Source organism: Chaetura pelagica, unplaced genomic scaffold (genome assembly GCF_000747805.2).
Source record: "Chaetura pelagica isolate M959 unplaced genomic scaffold, ChaPel_1.0 scaffold436, whole genome shotgun sequence".
Taxonomy (NCBI): Eukaryota; Metazoa; Chordata; class Aves; order Apodiformes; family Apodidae; genus Chaetura; species Chaetura pelagica.
The window spans coordinates 734,599-754,621 of NW_009953651.1; the positions used below are offsets into that span (position 1 = coordinate 734,599).

The window sequence follows — 20,023 nt, forward strand, 5'->3', positions numbered from 1 at the left end:
TCTTTTCTTGCTTATTCTGTCTAAAATGTGATTGGGCTGCTTTGAGAAATGTGTTTGTGGTTTCTAAATGATTGTCATTAGCTCCTAATAGTACCCTTTTACTGAAGTTGTCTTTTCCTTTCTCACACAGTAAATGGAAGGCTCTCTCTGAAGGATTCTAATATGTGTCAGAATATTTTCTCAATAAGGCATAAGATACTTGGTTTATTCTGCTTACATACTTACCACCTGTTTTTGATGTGCACAGCATGGAGCTGACCCTACAAAGAAAAACAGAGATGGAAATACTCCTCTAGACCTTGTTAAAGATGGTGATACTGATATTCAAGACCTATTGAGGGGAGATGCAGCCCTACTAGATGCTGCGAAGAAAGGTTGTTTGGCCCGAGTCAAAAAGCTGTGTTCACCTGACAATGTCAACTGTCGGGACACACAAGGACGGCACTCAACACCACTACATTTAGCAGGTCAGTGCTTTAAATAACTAGTTTGATCAGATTTACTGGTTACTCTGTTGCTGAATTTTCTATGTCTAAGCAAGCTTAAAGTGTAGTCTCAAGCTAGAGGATTCAATATTTTATCTTTCAAAAATAATTTGTATTTTATGCATGGTTATTTTATGTTCCTCTTCTAAGCTGTTTAATGACTTTGAATATCCTATTCTGTTTAGCCAAAGAGGATCTTTTATCATTTATTGACAGAGGTTTTAAAACCAAATATTCTTTAAATAGGATGAGAAAGTCTTCACTAATAATACACTGTCATCACTGGGACTGACATCTTTCAAGTAATTTAAGTCAATTATTACTTCTCTAAAGCTTGTTCAGGATGGGGTTTTTAATACGTTCTATTTATTCTGTCCTTCTGCAACCTTCCAGCTGGTTACAACAATTTGGAGGTTGCAGAGTATCTGTTACAGCATGGAGCAGATGTGAACGCACAGGATAAAGGAGGTTTGATTCCTCTGCATAATGCGGCATCTTATGGGGTAAATATATAAAACTTTCTGAGGCTTTTTTTTAAAAGATAAATTAATACAGGTGATACATTTCATTGACAGCATTTTGAACCAATACTCTGTAGAAAGCTTTCACCATTGAGTTGTAAAGTAGTCTGATTTGTAAGATGAAAAAAAAAATTATAGTCAGCTCATTGTACAGGTGAAGACTTGAGTCATGGTTGGAGTTTACAAAGTTTTCTGAATATGAACATTCAGCCAGCAGCCTGAAAGGTGTTCCATAAAAGAAATTTCCTTACCTGTGCCAGTCAAATTTCATCAGCAAGATCTGATTTTCACTTACTTGGTTGGTGTTGAGACACTTAATTGTGTTTGTGGACCTCCTTAATCTCTGTGCTTGGATCAGGTCTTTTGTCAAAACAGTTGGAGTGCTTTCCAATCTGGAAGTTCAAATCCACACTTTTTTCCTTCAGATTCCGCTGTATTTGGGGTTCTGTTATAGTCTGTCCTTTTTTCACAAGTGAAGAAATCTTAACTTTTTAATGGTATGTTACAGGTGAGGAATAAAAACACCTTGTTTTAATACTTAAAATCATAATTGGAAAGTAAATGGATTCTGAGAAAATTCAGAAGGAGGATTACAGAGAAGTACGATTAATAGTTCTGAGTTAGCTTAATATACTGCAGTACCTTGAAAATTAACAGGTGTTTTTGTTTCCCAGCATGTTGATGTAGCAGCTTTACTTATAAAGTATAATGCATGTGTGAATGCTACGGACAAATGGGCTTTCACACCTCTGCATGAAGCAGCCCAGAAAGGAAGGACACAGCTTTGTGCCTTGTTACTGGCGCATGGGGCTGATCCTACTCTGAAGAACCAAGAAGGACAAACGCCATTGGACCTGGTCACTGTAAGTGATGGAGCTCTTTTTGGGAAATCCATGCTTACCTGCAACTCGTGGCAGCTTATCTAAAAATTACCCTTTTAAAAAAAAGTAATAATAGAGCAACTTTTGCAAGTTTTAAAATACTGTGGTTTCCCTAATGTTTATACACGCTGGTAAGCTGTCAGTAGAGACTTCATCAACCTTGGCTAAATATTTTCTCACTTCTTATTTCAAGATGGAGTGGGGAAGAAAAAACCACCAACAAAAATAATTCATCCTTATAATTTGGTACTTACAGTTTGACTAATACAAAAATCATGGCAATAAAATGTTAACAAACTTTGTAGCAACATAAATTCAGGAAACTAACGGGCTGTTAATTTTTTGGGTGATCTGTAAATTTACAGCACAATGCAGAGTTCACTCAGAGTAATTGTTTTGTTTCATAAATTCAAGTTGCCAGTAGAAGCTTTTGTTCATTTGTCCTAGAAAATAAATTGTTTAACTGACCCTGAAGCATTCAGAAATATTGAAATATTTTTTTTCATCTTATTACAGTTTTTGTTTATAAACATTTTACACTTTCATGGATGCTGTTACCATAAAAGGCCATTTGTAAACTGCATTGTAAAATGCATGTTTTCCAATATTCATTTATTTAATTAAACTGCATTGTAAAATGCATGTTTTCCAATATTCATTTATTTAATTTGCAGTATGTTTAAGAAGTCTGGAATCATGGTAATGTGTTCCAGGAAAAAAGGTTGTGTAAAAGTGTTCCTCCGTTTAATAAGTTTTCTGCTGTTTAGGCAGATGATGTCAGTGCGTTATTGACCGCGGCGATGCCTCCTTCCGCCTTACCGACTTGCTACAAGCCTCAGGTTATAAGTGTGTCTCAGACTACAGGTTCTACAGCTGATTCCTTGTCTTCTGTACCATCCAGTCCATCCAGTTTGTCTGCTGCAAGTAGTCTTGACAACCTGTCCGGTAGTTTTTCTGAACTTCCTTCTGTTGTTGGTACAAACAGTTCAGAGGGAGCTACTGTTCTGGAGAAGAAGGAAGGTAAGGCTTTTGCAGTTAAGTATGGGTAACATTTTCTGCTGTATGGTAAAAAGACCACACAAAAGTGAAGTTTCCCACACATGCACAGAGCTACTATGACATATGCAGTATCTTTATTACTTATGATGTCATTAACAAGGAACAGAAGTCTAAAAATCTTGTAGTGTAAGATTTTAGTACTTTCCTCTTACAGAATCTTCAAATTGTTTCCTTTTTTTTAGCAGCTCAGAACCAAAATGGTGGATTTTGTTTTAAAATAACTCCTATGAAATTTGGCTCCATGACACAGGATTTTACTACAGAATTTTATCTGTTTTCTAGGAGGCTATTCTTAGATTAGATATCTTCTAACGGTTACTTCTGCATTTTAGTTCTCAAAATATTTTCTCTTGGATGCACTTCTGGTAGCTAGTTAGTTGCTTGTTTTGTGGAAGCATAAAGGCTGCTCATGACAGAGGTAGAAATGTAAGAGCAGTAGAGTAGATTAAGTAGTAGCTGCCACTGGTTAATGATACAGATACTTATCTTCAGAAGACCAGGAATAGACACAGTATGAGATGTGTATACCTTATTTTACAATACACATATGAATTTTCATTGGGAGTTTTTCTTGCCCAATTTCAGGTGTAGATTTTAGCATAAATCAGTTTGTGCGGAACCTTGGCCTTGAACATCTAATTGACGTATTTGAAAGAGAACAGGTAAGTAGCTATATTTACTTCCAGATGCACAGCTAGAAAACAAGGATATAAATACTCACTAATTAGAGTAACTTAATCAAACGGATTTAAAATTATTAAATATCAAAATAAGTGGAGTGAAGGAAAGAAGTGTAACTGGATTTTCAAAATGGATATGTAATACACATACATATTAAAAAACTTGTATATATAAAAAAGCAAGGGCAGTGATGTCTGTATCTGTTTAAGAGTGTAGGCATATTTCCTATCAGTGGTAGAGATGGTGGACTAAATTAGTGTTGATGAGTAAATTTCTGGGTTTGCTTCTGTTAGCTTGAATATATCCAGAAGTTTATATTTCTCAATCAGAAATGTGATCCTTGCAAGCAGTGTAACTATATGATTGTAGTTTGTAACATATTTATTTAAAGAAAAAAATGTAGAGAAAACAGTTGAGTAGAAGTACAATGTGAGAATTATATACTAAAGTCTCCGGTGTTCATGTTCTTTACACACTTGCTTTTTATCTCAACTACTGTGAGTTGTATTTTCACTGTCATTGGCAGTTGTTCTAGTCTGTTATGTTGTACAGAAAATGGTGTTGCTTTCTTTATAGATAACACTGGATGTTTTGGTTGAAATGGGACACAAAGAATTGAAGGAAATTGGAATTAATGCTTATGGCCATAGGCATAAAATAATTAAAGGAGTTGAAAGACTCATTTCTGGACAACAAGGTATATACTTTTTTCAAATTATGTAAAACTGCCTTTAAAGAATCAATGTTTATAAATGCTTCAGATTATTCCAAATTTTATCTTGTTAAAAAGAATGTATAATAAAATTTGTCCTAGAAAATGGCACTTCAGATTTTAAGAATGTATTCTGACTTTACACGAGCACTTTTATTTGTGCTGTGAGTTACTGTGAATATTGCCTTTCAGTTCTCTAAATTTTTTTCTTTGTGATCATTGTTTTCTGTTTACTTAGGTAGAGTGTAGATCCAGTGCAAAATGTTTGTAAGTTTTTTGAGGTTGGGAGTATTTCTTTTCTTCAGAGCATCTTCTCTGATGCTGAGTAGTGGCCTGTTACATACTGTTCACTTGAGTTCTGCAGAAGAATACTGTGTTTCCTCTCCCAGAAAGCCAGCTGAATTTCTTTTAAAATACAGTTAGTGTGTTTCCAGTGAACCAAAATTAACATAATTGCTTTGTTTAACAGCTTCATCTTGTATTGAAGTTTACATTAAAGCCTCTTTATTTGTGCAGTACTGCTAGTACCAGGACAATCCTGGGAATGGTGCATTTCATTTAACTATGACTCGGTGAGAGACAAAAAAACTCCAACTTTTTTTCCTCCTTGTCTCACTGAAGCATAACTTATTATTGTTTTGCTGCATTTCATAGAAATTGAATTAATTAGTTAGAATTGTTATGATTTTTTTCCTTCTTGAGACACCACCTATTAATTCTCATTCTAAAATCTGCACTCTGTAAGTAATGAGAGTCACTATCCCAAGTGCTAATTTTTTTTTTGCTACTTAAAACAGTGTTAACCAACACTGAATATAGTCCTTTTCCTAGTAATGAAGTATTTAAGCAGTTATTCATTATTTTCTGTTAATTTTCAGGTGTTTTTTGATATATTGAGTATTTTGCATAGAAGTTACTTTTAGGGTGCTACTTCACCCTCATGTCCTGTTTGAGTTCTAAGTTCACACAACCAGTAATCTTATACTACTTTTGCCTTCCAAGTAGGACTAATATATTTTTGAATGTATGTATATTTGTACATATGTATGTCAGTATATAGACAGAAATGTCAAACATTTAAATCCTTCATGACTCTCACCCCCATTATTTCTAGGCTCTTGCAGTCTTGCTGTAAATGGCCTGACATTGTCATTTATAATTGCCTAAAGTTGAAAGGAGTTCTAAAGTAAGCAATTACTTACATGTAGTTTCCCTGTTGTGTACATTAATGGACTAAGCTAAGCACATACAGATGAGTTAGTGTGTCTGAAATGCTTATTCTTGTTGAACAAATGATTGATCAGTATCCATAGATTGATGAAAATTACTGTCATTGATCTGAATCCAGACCCAGCTGCTGTGCTTCTTGTGGCATTTCTAGTGTATGCATGGTAATGTATGGGTAGAGGTTGTAAACAGAGATGTGGAAAAGATTTGTTGGAAATAATGAGTGATCATATTGTGACATTCACCAAAATGTATGTGGCTGATGGAAGGCAATTAAAGTAATTGGTGATCTCAGTCTTCCTTAGCAGCTAACTTCTTCGTCTTGTAAACTGAGTTTTCAGAAAATAGTCCCTTGAAGAGAAAAATCTCTTACTGGGTATCATTCCTAATCAGCAGTCTTAAAGCAGTTTCGGCAACTGTTCTTGTGTTTTGTTATATTCACAGGACTTAACCCATACCTGACTCTAAATACATCGGGTAGTGGAACAATCCTCATAGATCTTTCCACTGAAGATAAGGAATTTCAGTCAGTAGAAGAGGAGGTATGTCTTTCTTTGTACTCACTTAGTATTTTTGTACTTCTACTAAAGAAGTGGACAAAGGAGTATTTTTAGACAATTTAACAGTGCAGTTAGTATTTCAAAGCCTAAGAAAACCTTGCCTTAAAATTATTTTTTTAAGAAAGGGTTATTTGACTGTGTGAAGGATGTGTATTCTAAATGTATTCTGAAGCAAAGGATTCCTCCTCAAAATTCTCAATTTTCAGATGCAGAGCACGGTCCGAGAGCACAGAGATGGAGGACATGCAGGTGGAGTCTTCAATAGATACAACATCTTGAAGGTAGGTGTTGCATTTTCACGGTCAATGGTTACACCTTCAGAATTTTTGCTGAGAATAAAATGTCCTTAAAATATTCATTTGTTTGTGGAGTTCCTTATTGTGATGAGATATGCCATTCTGTCACATACACAGGAAAAAAATATCTTCCAGGGAAACACAGAGTAAGATTATATGGAAAAATTGCTTACAGTCATTAAGAAATTTGTGAGAATTTGACATTGAAGGGCCTCATAGAAAAGTGCAGAATGTTTGAAGAAAAAGAAGGTTTTATAGGAAACAATGGATGATTTATGTTGAGGGAATGACAGGGGAGAAATAGCAAGAACTGTAAGCAAAACTCTTGAAGCATGGAAGTAAAGGTACCTAGTTCGGCACCAGGAAGTAGACAGCCTTGCTTTAAATAATTTAGTGGAATATTTGTTTGCATTCCTATTTTTTCACCCTGAAGAAATTATAGTTTTCATTAAAAATATTTTTATTTGCAAGTAAGTACCACTAAGTTTTATTCTAAACTGAATTACAGTTCCCCCACTAGAATAGGTATGCTGTGTCCACACACATACAGCTTTGCCCAGTGTCCAGCATACCTCTGGAGAGAGTCCGTCATTTACTTTTTCCTAAGTGTTCTAGAACCTTCATTGAAGACACTTCTTAATAAACTAAATGATCTTTTTACTACTGTTTTGGCATCAAGTGATGTTTGGAATGATGCTTAAATAGAATTTTGGCTAAGCCTTCTAAATTTCAGTTAAAAAGTATTACTCAACAGATGTTTAAATTTAATTGGTTCTTAATTAAGCACATAATGATGATTTACTGAAGTTATGCTTCAACAATCAGCTTCTGCAGGGGAAGTTAGAGAATTTATGTTTCATTCAGTTCTAAGAAAAATATTTATGTGGTAGTTGAGCATTAAGTGTACTGTATGTTAAACATCTGTCAAGTAAAGCAAACAAGTTTTCAGTTTCAGGATGAAACTTGTATTTTGGCTGTTTCAGATTCAGAAAGTGTGCAACAAAAAGCTGTGGGAAAGATACACACACAGAAGGAAAGAAGTCTCTGAAGAGAACCATAACCATGCTAATGAAAGGATGCTGTTTCATGGTGAGATATTGAAATGCACCTCATGATCTCATTTCACCATCAACAATCTGTAGTGCAAGGGTTCTGCTGGCTCAAACAAAGCAAGTTTTTTCAGAGGAAATAGGAGGTTTTGTTAAGTTTTACACAAACAAGGTTTGTATATGTCACCATGGGGATGTATAACAAACTGCATCTTTCTTCCAAAATGTGCATATTCTTGTCTCTCCCCAGTACAGAAATAGCCTCTTAATGGAATGACTTGTCCTTAAAGGAAAATGTTTTAAATTAGGTAACAGAATTATCCCTTGAACAAAGTAATTGATGCCTTGTGAGAGTTCTATGAATATTTTTTTTTAAGTTTTTTGTTATGTTTTGGGTTTTAAGCATTAACATACGTATTTGTATACATATGCCACTTGCAGAAGATGAAGAGCAGTCATAGATTTTTCACATTCTGATCTGAAATGTTCTTCTATTTAATATAAGGTTTTATCCTCATTATGCTGGAGGATTATTTTCACTGTAATTTCCAACATAACTGAAATTACATGTTCTCTTCGAACAGCTTTTCTCTAAAAGTGCTTTCATATTTTTATACATACTGTAAAAATACTTATTTAAAAACTGCGCTTTTTGTGGAAATTACTGAGTGTCAGGTGTATCAAGATGCGGAATCCAATCCTTTTGAACAGACTATTCTTTAAGGGTAACTTTTATTACTATTTCAAATAATACTGGTTTGCATTTATTGCTTTTTAAATGCAGTCATCTTAGTGTTAGGAATAGGATGGGATTTGTGTGGCAACACATTCAAAGAATATTGGTTAGAAGCAAGTTCTGCCAAAGAAAATGCAGATTCAGAGAGCCTTCTCTTGCAGCAACAATTGCCTCAGATACGATCCTTTGTAAATCTTCATTTAAAATGTATGCTTATCAGTTACTGCCCTTTGTGTTACACCTCCAGCAAATTGGTCGTGCAAATCTCAGATCTGTTACTGGAGACCGATTTGCTTGTATGTGTGGAAAAAACGTGGAAGAAGTTGGAGAATGGGTGGTTGAATTGTGACACATACAAAAATCTCTATATACTGTGTTTTCAATATTTTACTTCCTTTATTTTAGGCTCCCCATTTGTGAATGCAATAATTCACAAAGGCTTTGATGAGAGACATGCCTATATAGGTGGCATGTTCGGAGCTGGGATTTATTTTGCTGAAAACTCTTCTAAAAGCAATCAGTATGTATATGGAATTGGAGGTGGCACTGGGTGTCCAATTCACAAAGACAGATCCTGTTATGTTTGCCACAGGTAAGTCACTCAAAAGAATCTGATTTTGCCTTAGTGTACTGCCTTACAGGCCATGAAGTCAGCAGAGTCTTAGAAGAAAGATTTGCTTGGTAACTAAACCTTCTCAGCTTTCAGAAAAGTTTTATATTTCAGTTTAAAGAACCTTTCATTATCTTCATTGCATCTAACCAAACCTTCTCCCTGAATTTGTTGTAAAAATCCGGTAGCCTGAGAGTAAAGATCTGCTAGATGCTTGTGTAAAAGATGCAACAAGATGAGGGTTTAGTGCATTGCCTGTTACAGAGAAATTAGAAACTCAGTGATACTCAGATGTTCTGTTTCTTGGAGGAGAGTACTTGCTGAGAGTCAGCCCCCACATCACTGTTGCTTTGTAGATTAAAATAGAGATGTGGATTTGTAGACTCTCTACTGCTAACAGAGTTCTTAAATCCACTTTTCTGCAAAACATCTGTTGTATCTTATTAACGCCATCAGTTCAGAATAAAATCACTCTTATTTCATGGAGTTTATTGTGGTAGTAGCCATCGTGTTTTCCAGGAGAATATTTTGTGTGTTTCTGTGCATACTGTTTGGCATTTGTATCACAGGTCAGTCTTCCAGTTTCCTTCCTTGAGTCTCTGTTCCTTTTCATATTGCCTGCTCTTTCCTGGCACTCCAAAGTGAAGAGAATACTCTTCTAGACTTACAGAGGATGTCAGAGTCTTTTCATGCTTCCTGAAGTTTTTAATAAGTTTTCATTTGCCTTGTGTGAAGTGTTAGAAAAGCAGACATTTTTGCTGAGCAAAATGTTATATAACATTGCACTACAAAACTGCTGGGATTCCATTGCCATGGATCATGTGGAAAGAAAGAAGTACCCTTATTCTGGCTTTCTGTAATTAAAACAATGTATCATACTAATATCATGCTAATATTTCATGTTGACCTACAGTTTGCACTTGGCCTTGATGTTGATTTGGCTGTTAGATACAAATACAGTGTTAGAACACAAGTGAATTATGTTGTTAGTATGAGTGAGGGGTGCACCCTCTGAAAACTTCAAAAAACAAAAACAAAACCTACTACTCACCACAAAAAGGTAGTGACAATTTGAGTACATTAAGCATACTGAGTCAAATAATTAATATAAACATTTTTGAGTGTTACTACCAACACTTTCCTCAGCCTAAACAGGTTTTCCAAATGGAGTCTAACTTCTGTCCTTCAAACAAGAACTTGAGAATTTTGTGAACTGCAAAGAGTGACTGAAGTGGCTTTCAAGTTCCACTTGTTCTCCTCAAGCAAACGTTTCAAATTACAACGATAGTTTTTTCTGGAGCTTCACAAGCTTTTTGTATTCATGGTCTTTTTTTCCCTTGTAATACAGGCAATTGCTGTTTTGTCGTGTAACACTGGGCAAGTCTTTCCTGCAGTTCAGTGCTATGAAAATGGCTCATTCTCCCCCAGGACATCACTCAGTTACTGGGCGACCCAGTGTAAATGGATTGGCATTGGCAGAATATGTCATTTATAGAGGAGAGCAGGTAAATAGCATTTTGGTTTGGTTTTTCAACTTTTTTTTTTTTTTTAGGGCATTTAATGTGATGGGTTTTTTTCTTAATTTTGAGATGCTAGGACTTGTTTTTTTCCTAAAACAGTTGCAGGTGAAAGGATCTGTGTTTCCTGGATGCTCCAGAAATTCCCCCTTTGACGTTTTGCCTTTTTTCCTTTAGCATAAATATCTTTTTCTCCTCTCTAACAAAATACTCTCAATTTCTTCAGAAAATCAAATCATAATAGAGAATGTTTGTGTCACTTCTTTTAGGCTTATCCCGAATACTTGATTACTTACCAGATTATGAAACCTGAAGCCACCACTGAAGGTTAAGACAAATTACTTGTGGGAAACCATCAGACTTGAGATGCGAAGATACCAATGACTGCCATCCTGTTAATTAATGAGTTGTTGAAAATCTTTCATCCACCGGTGGTGTGGTAGCAAATGTGAAAAAAATATACCAATTTTAACTTGATAAAGCTTTAATATGTACAGTATGTTTTTCTAAAATTTCAGAAATGTCCTCTTTTTCAGCACTTTAACAGATACCATTCCAGGCATAAACTGGGGTTTGGCTGTACTAAATTATAAACAAAAATTAACTTGAAACAATGTTTTTATACAAAACTACATTGAAATTTAGCAGAAATTGTTATGCTCTATACAGGAACTCATTTTACTAATATTGTGTTCTTTAAAACACTGCATTTACACTGAAAATGTTTTCATTTGTAAAACTGTAAATAAGAGCTTTTGTACTAGCCTGGTATTTATTTACATTGCTTTGTAATATAAGTGTTTTACAGCTGCAGCCTTGTACAAAATGTTTTTTCCATATGTTGGTTTGGTCATCTGTGTTTTCTCATGCACAGTAGATTTGAAAAGCCAATTTTTTTTCAGGGTCTACCACTTAATTATGAGGGTGAAAGCAAATTTTGTCTGAAGAGGTTTAGAAATACCTAACTTCAGATTGAATAGGCAAGTTTTTGTTCTGTGTTTTTTAATTTATGAAATACACATTCCTGAGAATTATGGGCTATGAAAATAGAATGTTCCAGCTGAGTAATTAAGTTTTTTCCAGCTACTTCCTAAAGTTGCAGATTTTATTTCTGTAAAATGTCTTCTGGAGTTTTTTATTTAACTATAGGTATAGTTAACCTGTATCCTCACTTCAAGGCTAGCAGACCTCGCAAGTTACAGTTTTAGTAAATTATTTTATTTGAATGTAGTTGGAAAATTAACCTCAAGGAAGTCTTTCTTGAGTTCCTCTTGCTTACATTTAAGCCAGGAAGTTAAGTAGTTTATTCCTAATATGAGGGCAAACAGCTTGGCCTTTTTTGTATCCTTATTTTGGTAAATTAATCTACCTTTTGGTGTCCTCAGGGTATGAGTATTGCAAGGTGAAAATGTTAAAAACCATCCTGTCATCTCTGGTGTTTTTCCGTGTTAACATTCAAGCTGTAGTTGAAGCAGGTGCATAGAAGCATGTTTGTCTGCAGTGCTGTTGGCTGAGTGCAGCTGGTCAGGGTGCAGGGCTCGAGCTGTGCTTACACAGCAGGGTGAGCAGCTCTTCCCCAGCAGCAGCAGCTGCCTTCAGAATCCCTGGTAAGACCGCCAGTGGGGAGGAAGTGTACCAAAGGTACAGCCCCCTGCTCAAGTCTCATTTTTATTTCCCGAATGCACCCATCAGTTCAGTTGGCCCTGTGGTAGCTCTTGTGTCTGTTCTGCTTCTCTTCCATCTGCAGTTTTTACCTACATATTTCAAAAATATGTAAATACAAATTATAGTTCATTTGGGGTTAAAGTGGTTAGGAGTATATTTTAGTTGTTTTATATTTCTACATACAGGACACTGTCCCAGAAGATGATTTGTTTGCAAGGCATGTGATCATACCCATGGTTTTAAATGTAGTAACTGGTCAAGATAATGAAATTGTCTTGCTGATGTGGTTGGATATGTGATGATGCTCGATGTAAAAATGTATTGAACCTTACCCAGTTATGTGGGGAATCTGAATAATAAGATTGCGTAACTGTTGCAGAAAGTAATATTGGCTATGAATAAAAAGCTTTGATTTTTAGGTACTTTCTGCCAGCATGTTGCCTGTTCCTTAGGTATAGTAATGCTGGAATTGGTGTTCATGCAAACTCTATTAAGTATGTTTAAAACCTCTATATTATTGCTAAAATACTTCATTGTTTCTGAATGATCACTTAATGTCTTGTAAAATACTGTGGTATGATAGCGTTTAAAGTGGTACCACAATGTTGGTTTTGTCTGTTTGGGGATTTTTTTGAGCTTTTTTTTGCATGACATACCTTGCACTCCGAAGATGAAAGCTGTAATGATTTGTTAATACTGTTGAGGTGAACCTTTAATCTCTTGTGCAATTAGTTCTGCTTTACTCATCTTTAAGTGTCTTTACTTGTACTGTATAACATTCCATATCCATTTAACACTAAATAAATTTAATTCACTGGTTTTCTGGTAGCATGGGAGTAATTACAGATTTAGTATGTCAACCCATTGATTAAAATGTAAGCATGTACAATATTAACAAACTGCATCATTAGAGGGGTAATTAATTGCATTAAATATAAAACCTTTTAATGTGAATGAAAAACTGTAAATACTGTGGAAACTTGTAGTTTGGTATGTAGGTAACTGACAGCTTTAGCTACCACTGAAAGTATTAATAAATCTAGAAGCTTCAATTTATGCATTTAAATCTTCATCATATGGTTCAAAACTTAAAGAGAAAACTGCCTTACCTTGGTTTTGTAAAAAAAGTAACCTGAAAGGTCTTACCTTTCAGATAACTGTATGGATAATGGTATGATACATACACGAACAACTAGATCCCTTGTAGTTTCACTGTAACTAAGTTATTTTATTTCAGTGGGACCACTTACATGATAGGAAGTTTCCAATCTTGCTTAGAAGATTTAAATAGATACAAGCACTAGAGGGCAGGAAAGCAAATATTTAGTAAGATCGAGGGTGATTTAAATCTTTTAAGTACCTCGGGAGTGCAACTTCTAATACAGTTGCTTTTGAAAGTTCCAGCTATCTAGGTTGTAAAAAAAATAACTTTTCATTCTGCATTTGTTCTTTAAAAATGAAGTATAAAAACAACTTATGTGACTAAGAAAATTGAAAATGTCAGGGCTCTTTCTTCAATTTAAGCAGACTGCTCTGTCACATATAATGGAAAAACTGAAGATTGCCCATACAGTGCGTGTTCAAGAGGCATGTTGGCACTAATTTTGAATAGAAATACCACTTGTATAAAAAGAGTTGCCTCTATCTTTTCTACCCTGAACTTGTTCATCAAACACCGTGCTGTGTGAGTACACGTGCTCACTCACTCCCAGGTGATAAAAAATACAAAACTGACTTTTCCAGCAGGTCACCGTTGTCAGTGAGAGGGCTGCAGCCTAGGAGCCACTTCCTCTTCTGCCCATCTCCTGGATTTATTGTAATGAAACACGTTTCTCTTTTGCTGGAACAGCACCAGAATCCCACAGGCTGGTTGCCTTCTGCACCCCGGTAAAAAAGTGTAAAGGCTTAATTTGTGTTCATCTAATGCAACAATACAGCAAAGACTTCTTTCTCATCTTTGGTGGGCTGGAAAATCAGACTGCCTGAGATCTGCCCCTCTGTAGTTCTTGAACGGTTGCAGTAGGTGGAGACTGTCGGCAGGGGAAGTGCTGTAGTCGAGGGTGTGGAGGGAGGAGTGGCTCTTTTTGCCCCTCTCCAGCAAGCATAAGCAATGGTACTTCTGAGAGTGTCAAGGGGTTTCTTCCTCCTGCTTGTGGGATCAGAAAAAGCTGCAGGCAGCTAGAACAGAGTGCAAGATAAGAAAAAGCATGTAGATGGCTGGTTTGAAGTTAGCATGTTCTGTCCTAAGAAGGGAAAATGTTGGTAACTGAGAGAAGACAGGAGGGGAGAAATAATAAAAAAACTAATAACAGTCTATAAAGATAAGCAAGCTTCCCAAGCACAGAAAAGTCACTTTAGGAATAACTAATATAATTATTAGAAATGGGCAAGATAAGCAGGGTACATCAACTTCCCAGCTTAAGTTTGGGATCATTTTATGTGTATTTTGAGTTAGAACTGCAAACAAGCATTGATGTGTAGACGTTACAGGGATTTCAAAATAGCTCCTTGAGAAAAGCACACGTTTAGGAAGACAAAGATGTAACGAATTCAAAGCATCAATATTAAAACCTGGGAAATAATTTGTGCAAGAAAAAGAAATAGGATTTAAAAACTGGAGGCAAATGTCTCATACAATAGTTCTTAGAAATGGTGGTTTTGAAGTCGATTATCAGCAATAAGCTGAAAAAACTCAGTAAATCTGCATACTGCTAAATTAAAGTATGTCACATTAAATCATTAACTGGGTTCTACGTAGCGGTAGGACGTGTGTGAGGTGAGGGTGGGGATTTTAATACAGCCAAAAACTTCAAAGAAAACTGAAGGTCAGATCTATCTCTCCAGTCTTGGTGAAACTGCTAAATTTCTTCAACCACAACTGAAGTATGTGTTAGCTAGGATCTTAATTGGTGGCAGTGAAGGGGATTTAGGTGGTTTCTCAAATGATATGATCTAAAGTGTACATGATACCATTGCACAGCGCATGTGCAGTGACACAGCTAGGGGAACACTTGCCAAGTTTTTTCAAAAGATTGTAGTAGTATTTGCAAACCTTAATACTTAAAATAGATGTAAATTGTTTAAGGAGCAAAAGAAAATGCACTAGTGCCTAAGAACATATGATTGAAATTTTATTTATAGCCAGGAAAGGCGCTTCGTGTCAGCTGATGATCCTGTTTACAGATATAGGTATGTGTGGTAAATTATTAAGATGGAATAGTAAAGATAATAGAAATAACCTGAGAGATAGACTTGGAAGTAGTCTGTTTTTTTCTGGGCTACTGATGTATGGTTTTGTGTTGTCTAGCTGCTCTTCAAAAAGGTAACATTTTCCAGCAATATATTTGGAAGCTTATTTCACAACAAGAAATGTATTCCATTTTGTGCAGCAATGGGTGCCATAGATCAATAGACATACATGTAGAACTTCTTACTAGCCTGGTAAAGAAGTGGGTGAGTAAATTAAGCAGGTAAATAAGTTAAGCAAAAAAATAGGATTGACATGTAAGTAGAACTGGAATTACATGAATAAAGGAAAAAGTTAGGGGTTTTTTGCAAAAATGAGCAACAGTAAATCAATTCATATATATAATATTTATGACCTACATGAAGAGGATATATCTATGAGTTTTTAATTGTTAAAGTAGTCAGAGTGGAAGCTGACAGCAGTTGCATTAAGTTTTGTTTTAATTAGTGATAGAATGAACTAGCAGTCAGTCCAAAAGTGCATTCTTTAAATCTGTATGTGATGTCCAGTACCTGATAGATCCTGGTTCCCTATTTGGAAGTATTTTACTGAAGCATTGCAAGCATGCAATAGAATAAATTAGATTTGGGTTGGTATTAAAGGGCTTCATTTTGCATAATAAATGTTAGCTAGAGCACCTGTTTTCATAAAACAAAGTCTAATGCAGTGTTCAGGAGTAGAACTTTAGCAGTAGGTTACTAGAACCTGAAGATAGGGCAGTTTCACATAGTCCCAGTAATATGAAAACGTAAAATGATCCCCCTGAAGTGTGTAGTGTAGAAGGTGTTATTTAATGCAAAGATTCTAAAACCAGTAAACATAGAGAAAGAAATCTGACTTCAAAATAAAGGAACTAATGTTAAAGCTTATTTTGAAAAATTTGGAATGTGAAAAGGCACTTTGAAGCTGCAAAAACAGATTTTTAGAGAATAAAAAGTTCTGTTGTGACTGGAGCTCAATGAATGGAGAACAGGTTAGCGCATTACTACTAAAATGGATTTCTAAAGGTGCAGAACAGACAGATCCTTGAAGAAAAAAAATGAGTTAAAAAAGGTGGGGAGGGAAGGTGGAATTGACTGAGCATCTCGGAGTGGCAAATGGTATGTTAGCAGAGAACATCTGCTCAGTGGTGTACCAGATATCTGAAATAGCCTGCACAGAACTGGAATGAAAGGCTCAAGTGTCTTAATAACGAAACAAAAATAGAGAAAAGCACTGCTCCTAACTGTGAAGAGTAAGTCAGAATGCTGAATTTCTGAAATAAAAAACTTAATTTAAGCTTCTATCCAGTGTCCTACTTATATATGCCGTGTAAGCATTTTAAATATCTTTAAAAGCCTCTGAGCATTTATATAATCAGACTCAAAATGAGCTGGGGCGGCAGAATGACGAGCTGGTGCTAGCACATTTCAAGCAGTCCTCAATGGTAGCTCAGAACAGACTAGTCCCAGGGGGGAGTTCTAATGGGAGTAGCCCATTATGGATAGGATTGAACAAAAAAATAACAAAACCTTACAGAATATTCCAAAGTACTTCTAAAATACTACCTGCTGTTAAAAGTGTGCTTAATCAATTATAATTTAGAAAACACCTAATAAAAAGAACAGATGTTTGGAAAACACAATAAAGAAATAGTAGTCATTTCAGACTGGGACCAATTAAAAGGAGCATTTCACATTCAGTGTAAATGGAAAGATTCGTTTAGGGACAAGCTTTAAAACCAGTTTTGGACTGGTTTATATATATAAATACCATGTGTCTGCTATAGGGGAATAGTCCAGCAGAAATACTGAATTCAGAATTCATGACAATAATTTGTCAGATACAAGAACCTTGTATATGTGGCAACTTCTAATAGCCAAGGACTCGTACAAATTTGTCCATAAAAAAAAAACAGTTCCGGGTTTAGGTATGCCTTCTTTCTCTCTTCTCAGACTTCCCATTCCCAGAAAATGCCAGCTTTTCAGTAAAGGAGTCTAGCTAAATGTATGGGTTAAGAATCTCATATATCAAGTTTTGCTTTTGGGTTTTCTTGGGTGTTTTTTTAAAGAAAGGGTAATGATGCAAAGTTGTACAATTGATATCTTAAATACTGTTGTGTAATAGGGTGCATTGATATGTATTACAGATGTTTTATTGCAATATCAATAAATAACGTGTTTTCCTTTTAAAAAAACAACTTTTTAAAATAATGCTTAGTATGTTTCCTTCACTGGACTGATTAAACAGAACAAAATTTGGGGAGTTTGTGGTTCAGCATCCTTAACATACTTGAAATATTATTAAAATAGTGGGTTTGGACTCTGACATACTAAGTTTAGCATAATGAATTTTCATGTACCTGTAAACACAACTAAATTGCATGTGTTTGCCTCAGAATTCTCTTATTCTCAGAAAAAGCAACCAGAACTATATTTATGCATATCCTAATTTAACAATACAGGCATTGTAAGGTTATTAACTGGAATGGCTGGCTTCTCAAACTCGATTTCCCAAGCAAATTCATTATTTCCTTTAGTTTTAAAACCATTCTGTTTTCTTCTTTTTCATAGCATTTTGTCTCTTTTGACTCAGTGGAATTATTTATTTAACTGTGGCAACTGAAAAAGCCTTGCTTCACTTCTCCCTTATACTGAGATCAGAATGGGGTTTGGTGTGTAATATTGTAGAGAAGGCTGTACACATATTTTGTCTGCTTATTCATATTAGGAAGGGCTTTTGGGTAGCTCAGGAAGGCTCTGGATGATCTGGCACTCTTCCCTGAGCAATACTGAGGGGTCCCCATTAAGTTCCCCATCATCACTGCCGTTGGTGGCTCCAGAGATGCCCCTTGTCAGAATTGTCACTAAATTCACCTGTAAGACTCAGGCTCCCACCCGTGGCCTTTTGCACGTTCTCCCTTGTTACAGACCACAGGAACTTGTTGGTGTTAAGGACCTCAGGTTCCTGGTTCACTGTCTGCCCTGCTGTTGATTCTGTACCTGGTCTGCAGAAGCACTAGCAGTCTGTTCTGTGTGGCTGCAGCTTCATCATCTAAGACGTTTGAGTGATGTGGATGGCATGTGACAGGAATGCACACAGCCTAAATGAACAACCATTTTCATGAGCATCTCTGTACCTGTAGATGGCAGTCAGCCCAATATCATTTTATTGCTGGAATTCCCTGTTTCTCTACTGCATTCTCTGTTCATTTGCCTGGTTTCTTTTTTCAGCACAACTCTGTAATAAGGCAATTTGACTTGGAGTTCTGTAATATTCACAATCAGTATATGTAAAGGTGAGGTTTATCCAGCTTGCTCCCAGGTAACTCACACAAATATATCTGTCGTGGTGCTTTAAAATACAACTTGTAAAATCAAATTATCATAGAGTGGTCTGGGTTGGAAGGGAACTTTAAAAATCATCTAGTCCAACCCCCTTGCAATAAGCATCTACAACTAGATCAGGTTGCTCAGAGCCCCATCCAACCTGAACTCGAATCTTTACAGGGATAGAGCATCTACAACCCTTCTGGCCAACCCAGGCCAGTCTTTCCCCACAGTTGTGAAAATTAGATTACTTCTGGTTGGTACTAAAGAACCTGAACTGCAACTGGTAATTTTACATCTTGTATTTAAGAAGGATAAAATTAGTATGTATTTCAAGAAGTCTTTGATTTAGAGAACTTTGCTTCCTTCGAAATAGGATATTTCTATTCTTAAATCATAAAAGTAAGATCTCATCATCATAACAGCTGCTTGCCATTTTAAGTAGTTTAAGTAAATAAGGAGCATTTCCTGAGAGAAAAGGAACTATGTCCAGCTTGTATTTATAGATGGATTCAATAAATTAAGTTGAGGAGCCTATACTGCTAATTGTTAAGAATGAAATAGATTAATCTGCATACTAACAATGTAAAATGCATGTGAAGTCTATAGCTCCATTTGTGGAAAGCAGCACAAGCGAGACCACCAGTTATGCCAATCAGCCATTCACATTTCCCACTGTTTTCCTCTATTGTAGCAAAATGTGAGAAGCTGCTCTCAGGCCACACAAACAATGCTCTTTATGGGTCTTTACTGAGGCATGATCAGGCATCTATGCTGAGAGTGCCAGCCTCAAAGAAGTGCTACTGGATGACATATGGCAGCCTGGTTTTGCTACAAATAGATTTATGAGCTGTGAAAGATGGTCAACTTAACATCTGCATTCTTGATGGGATTAAGGTTTCTGGGACATGCAGCCATTTGCACAGTGCCCTGACTTACCATGTTAGTATTGTGTTCATGGCTCATTTTAATAGACGGGGGGGGCCATGTCTCCCTTTACATCTTACGTTTTTCAGTCCCTGTTGGCAGTGGCACAGCTGTGTTGGTTTAACAGGCCTAACAGAAATCGTACTTCTCTCTGACTTTTTACAGTTACAATCTTAATGCAAATCAAGAGCAGCAGCAAGGGTAGCAGGCACTTTCACTCAGGGAAGGATGCTCTTCAGTATGGATGAGCTCACACACAGAAAGCTGCATTATTAATGTGTTTCTGTGAGAGCCCACAAAAGTTGTCCCTAGGAGTACAAGATAAAAGTTGTGACCCAAGCTACTTTTCCACAGCTTCAGGCAGTTATTGAAGGTCTTGGAAAGCTTAATTTCATCAATAAAACTTAAGTAAAAGCACTGTTAGCATTAAATGTCTGCTCCTTTTCCTTCAACCCCTCTCCAAAAAAAGACAGACTGCTTTTTGTGTGCCTAGTTTTTTCTTTGTGTTTTTTGTTGTGGTGTTTTGGGGTTTTTTTGCTTTT

At 36.0% G+C, this 20,023-nt stretch overlaps 1 protein-coding gene across 1 annotated transcript in view; it reads left to right on the top strand.

Annotated features, from left to right (window-relative positions):
* Positions 1-11,139, top strand: part of TNKS2 (tankyrase, TRF1-interacting ankyrin-related ADP-ribose polymerase 2) — a 31,977-nt gene extending 20,838 nt beyond the window's left edge. Inside the window, exons 16-27 of the mRNA XM_010000110.1 lie at positions 248-467; positions 879-988; positions 1,681-1,869; positions 2,655-2,907; positions 3,532-3,608; positions 4,204-4,324; positions 6,011-6,108; positions 6,333-6,407; positions 7,406-7,511; positions 8,613-8,799; positions 10,166-10,322; positions 10,604-11,139. Coding sequence (XP_009998412.1) covers positions 248-467; positions 879-988; positions 1,681-1,869; positions 2,655-2,907; positions 3,532-3,608; positions 4,204-4,324; positions 6,011-6,108; positions 6,333-6,407; positions 7,406-7,511; positions 8,613-8,799; positions 10,166-10,322; positions 10,604-10,666 — 1,656 coding nt within the window. The 3' untranslated portion in view covers positions 10,667-11,139. The remainder of the gene's footprint in view (positions 1-247; positions 468-878; positions 989-1,680; positions 1,870-2,654; positions 2,908-3,531; positions 3,609-4,203; positions 4,325-6,010; positions 6,109-6,332; positions 6,408-7,405; positions 7,512-8,612; positions 8,800-10,165; positions 10,323-10,603) is intronic.
* Positions 11,140-20,023: the final 8,884 nt, after the last annotated feature.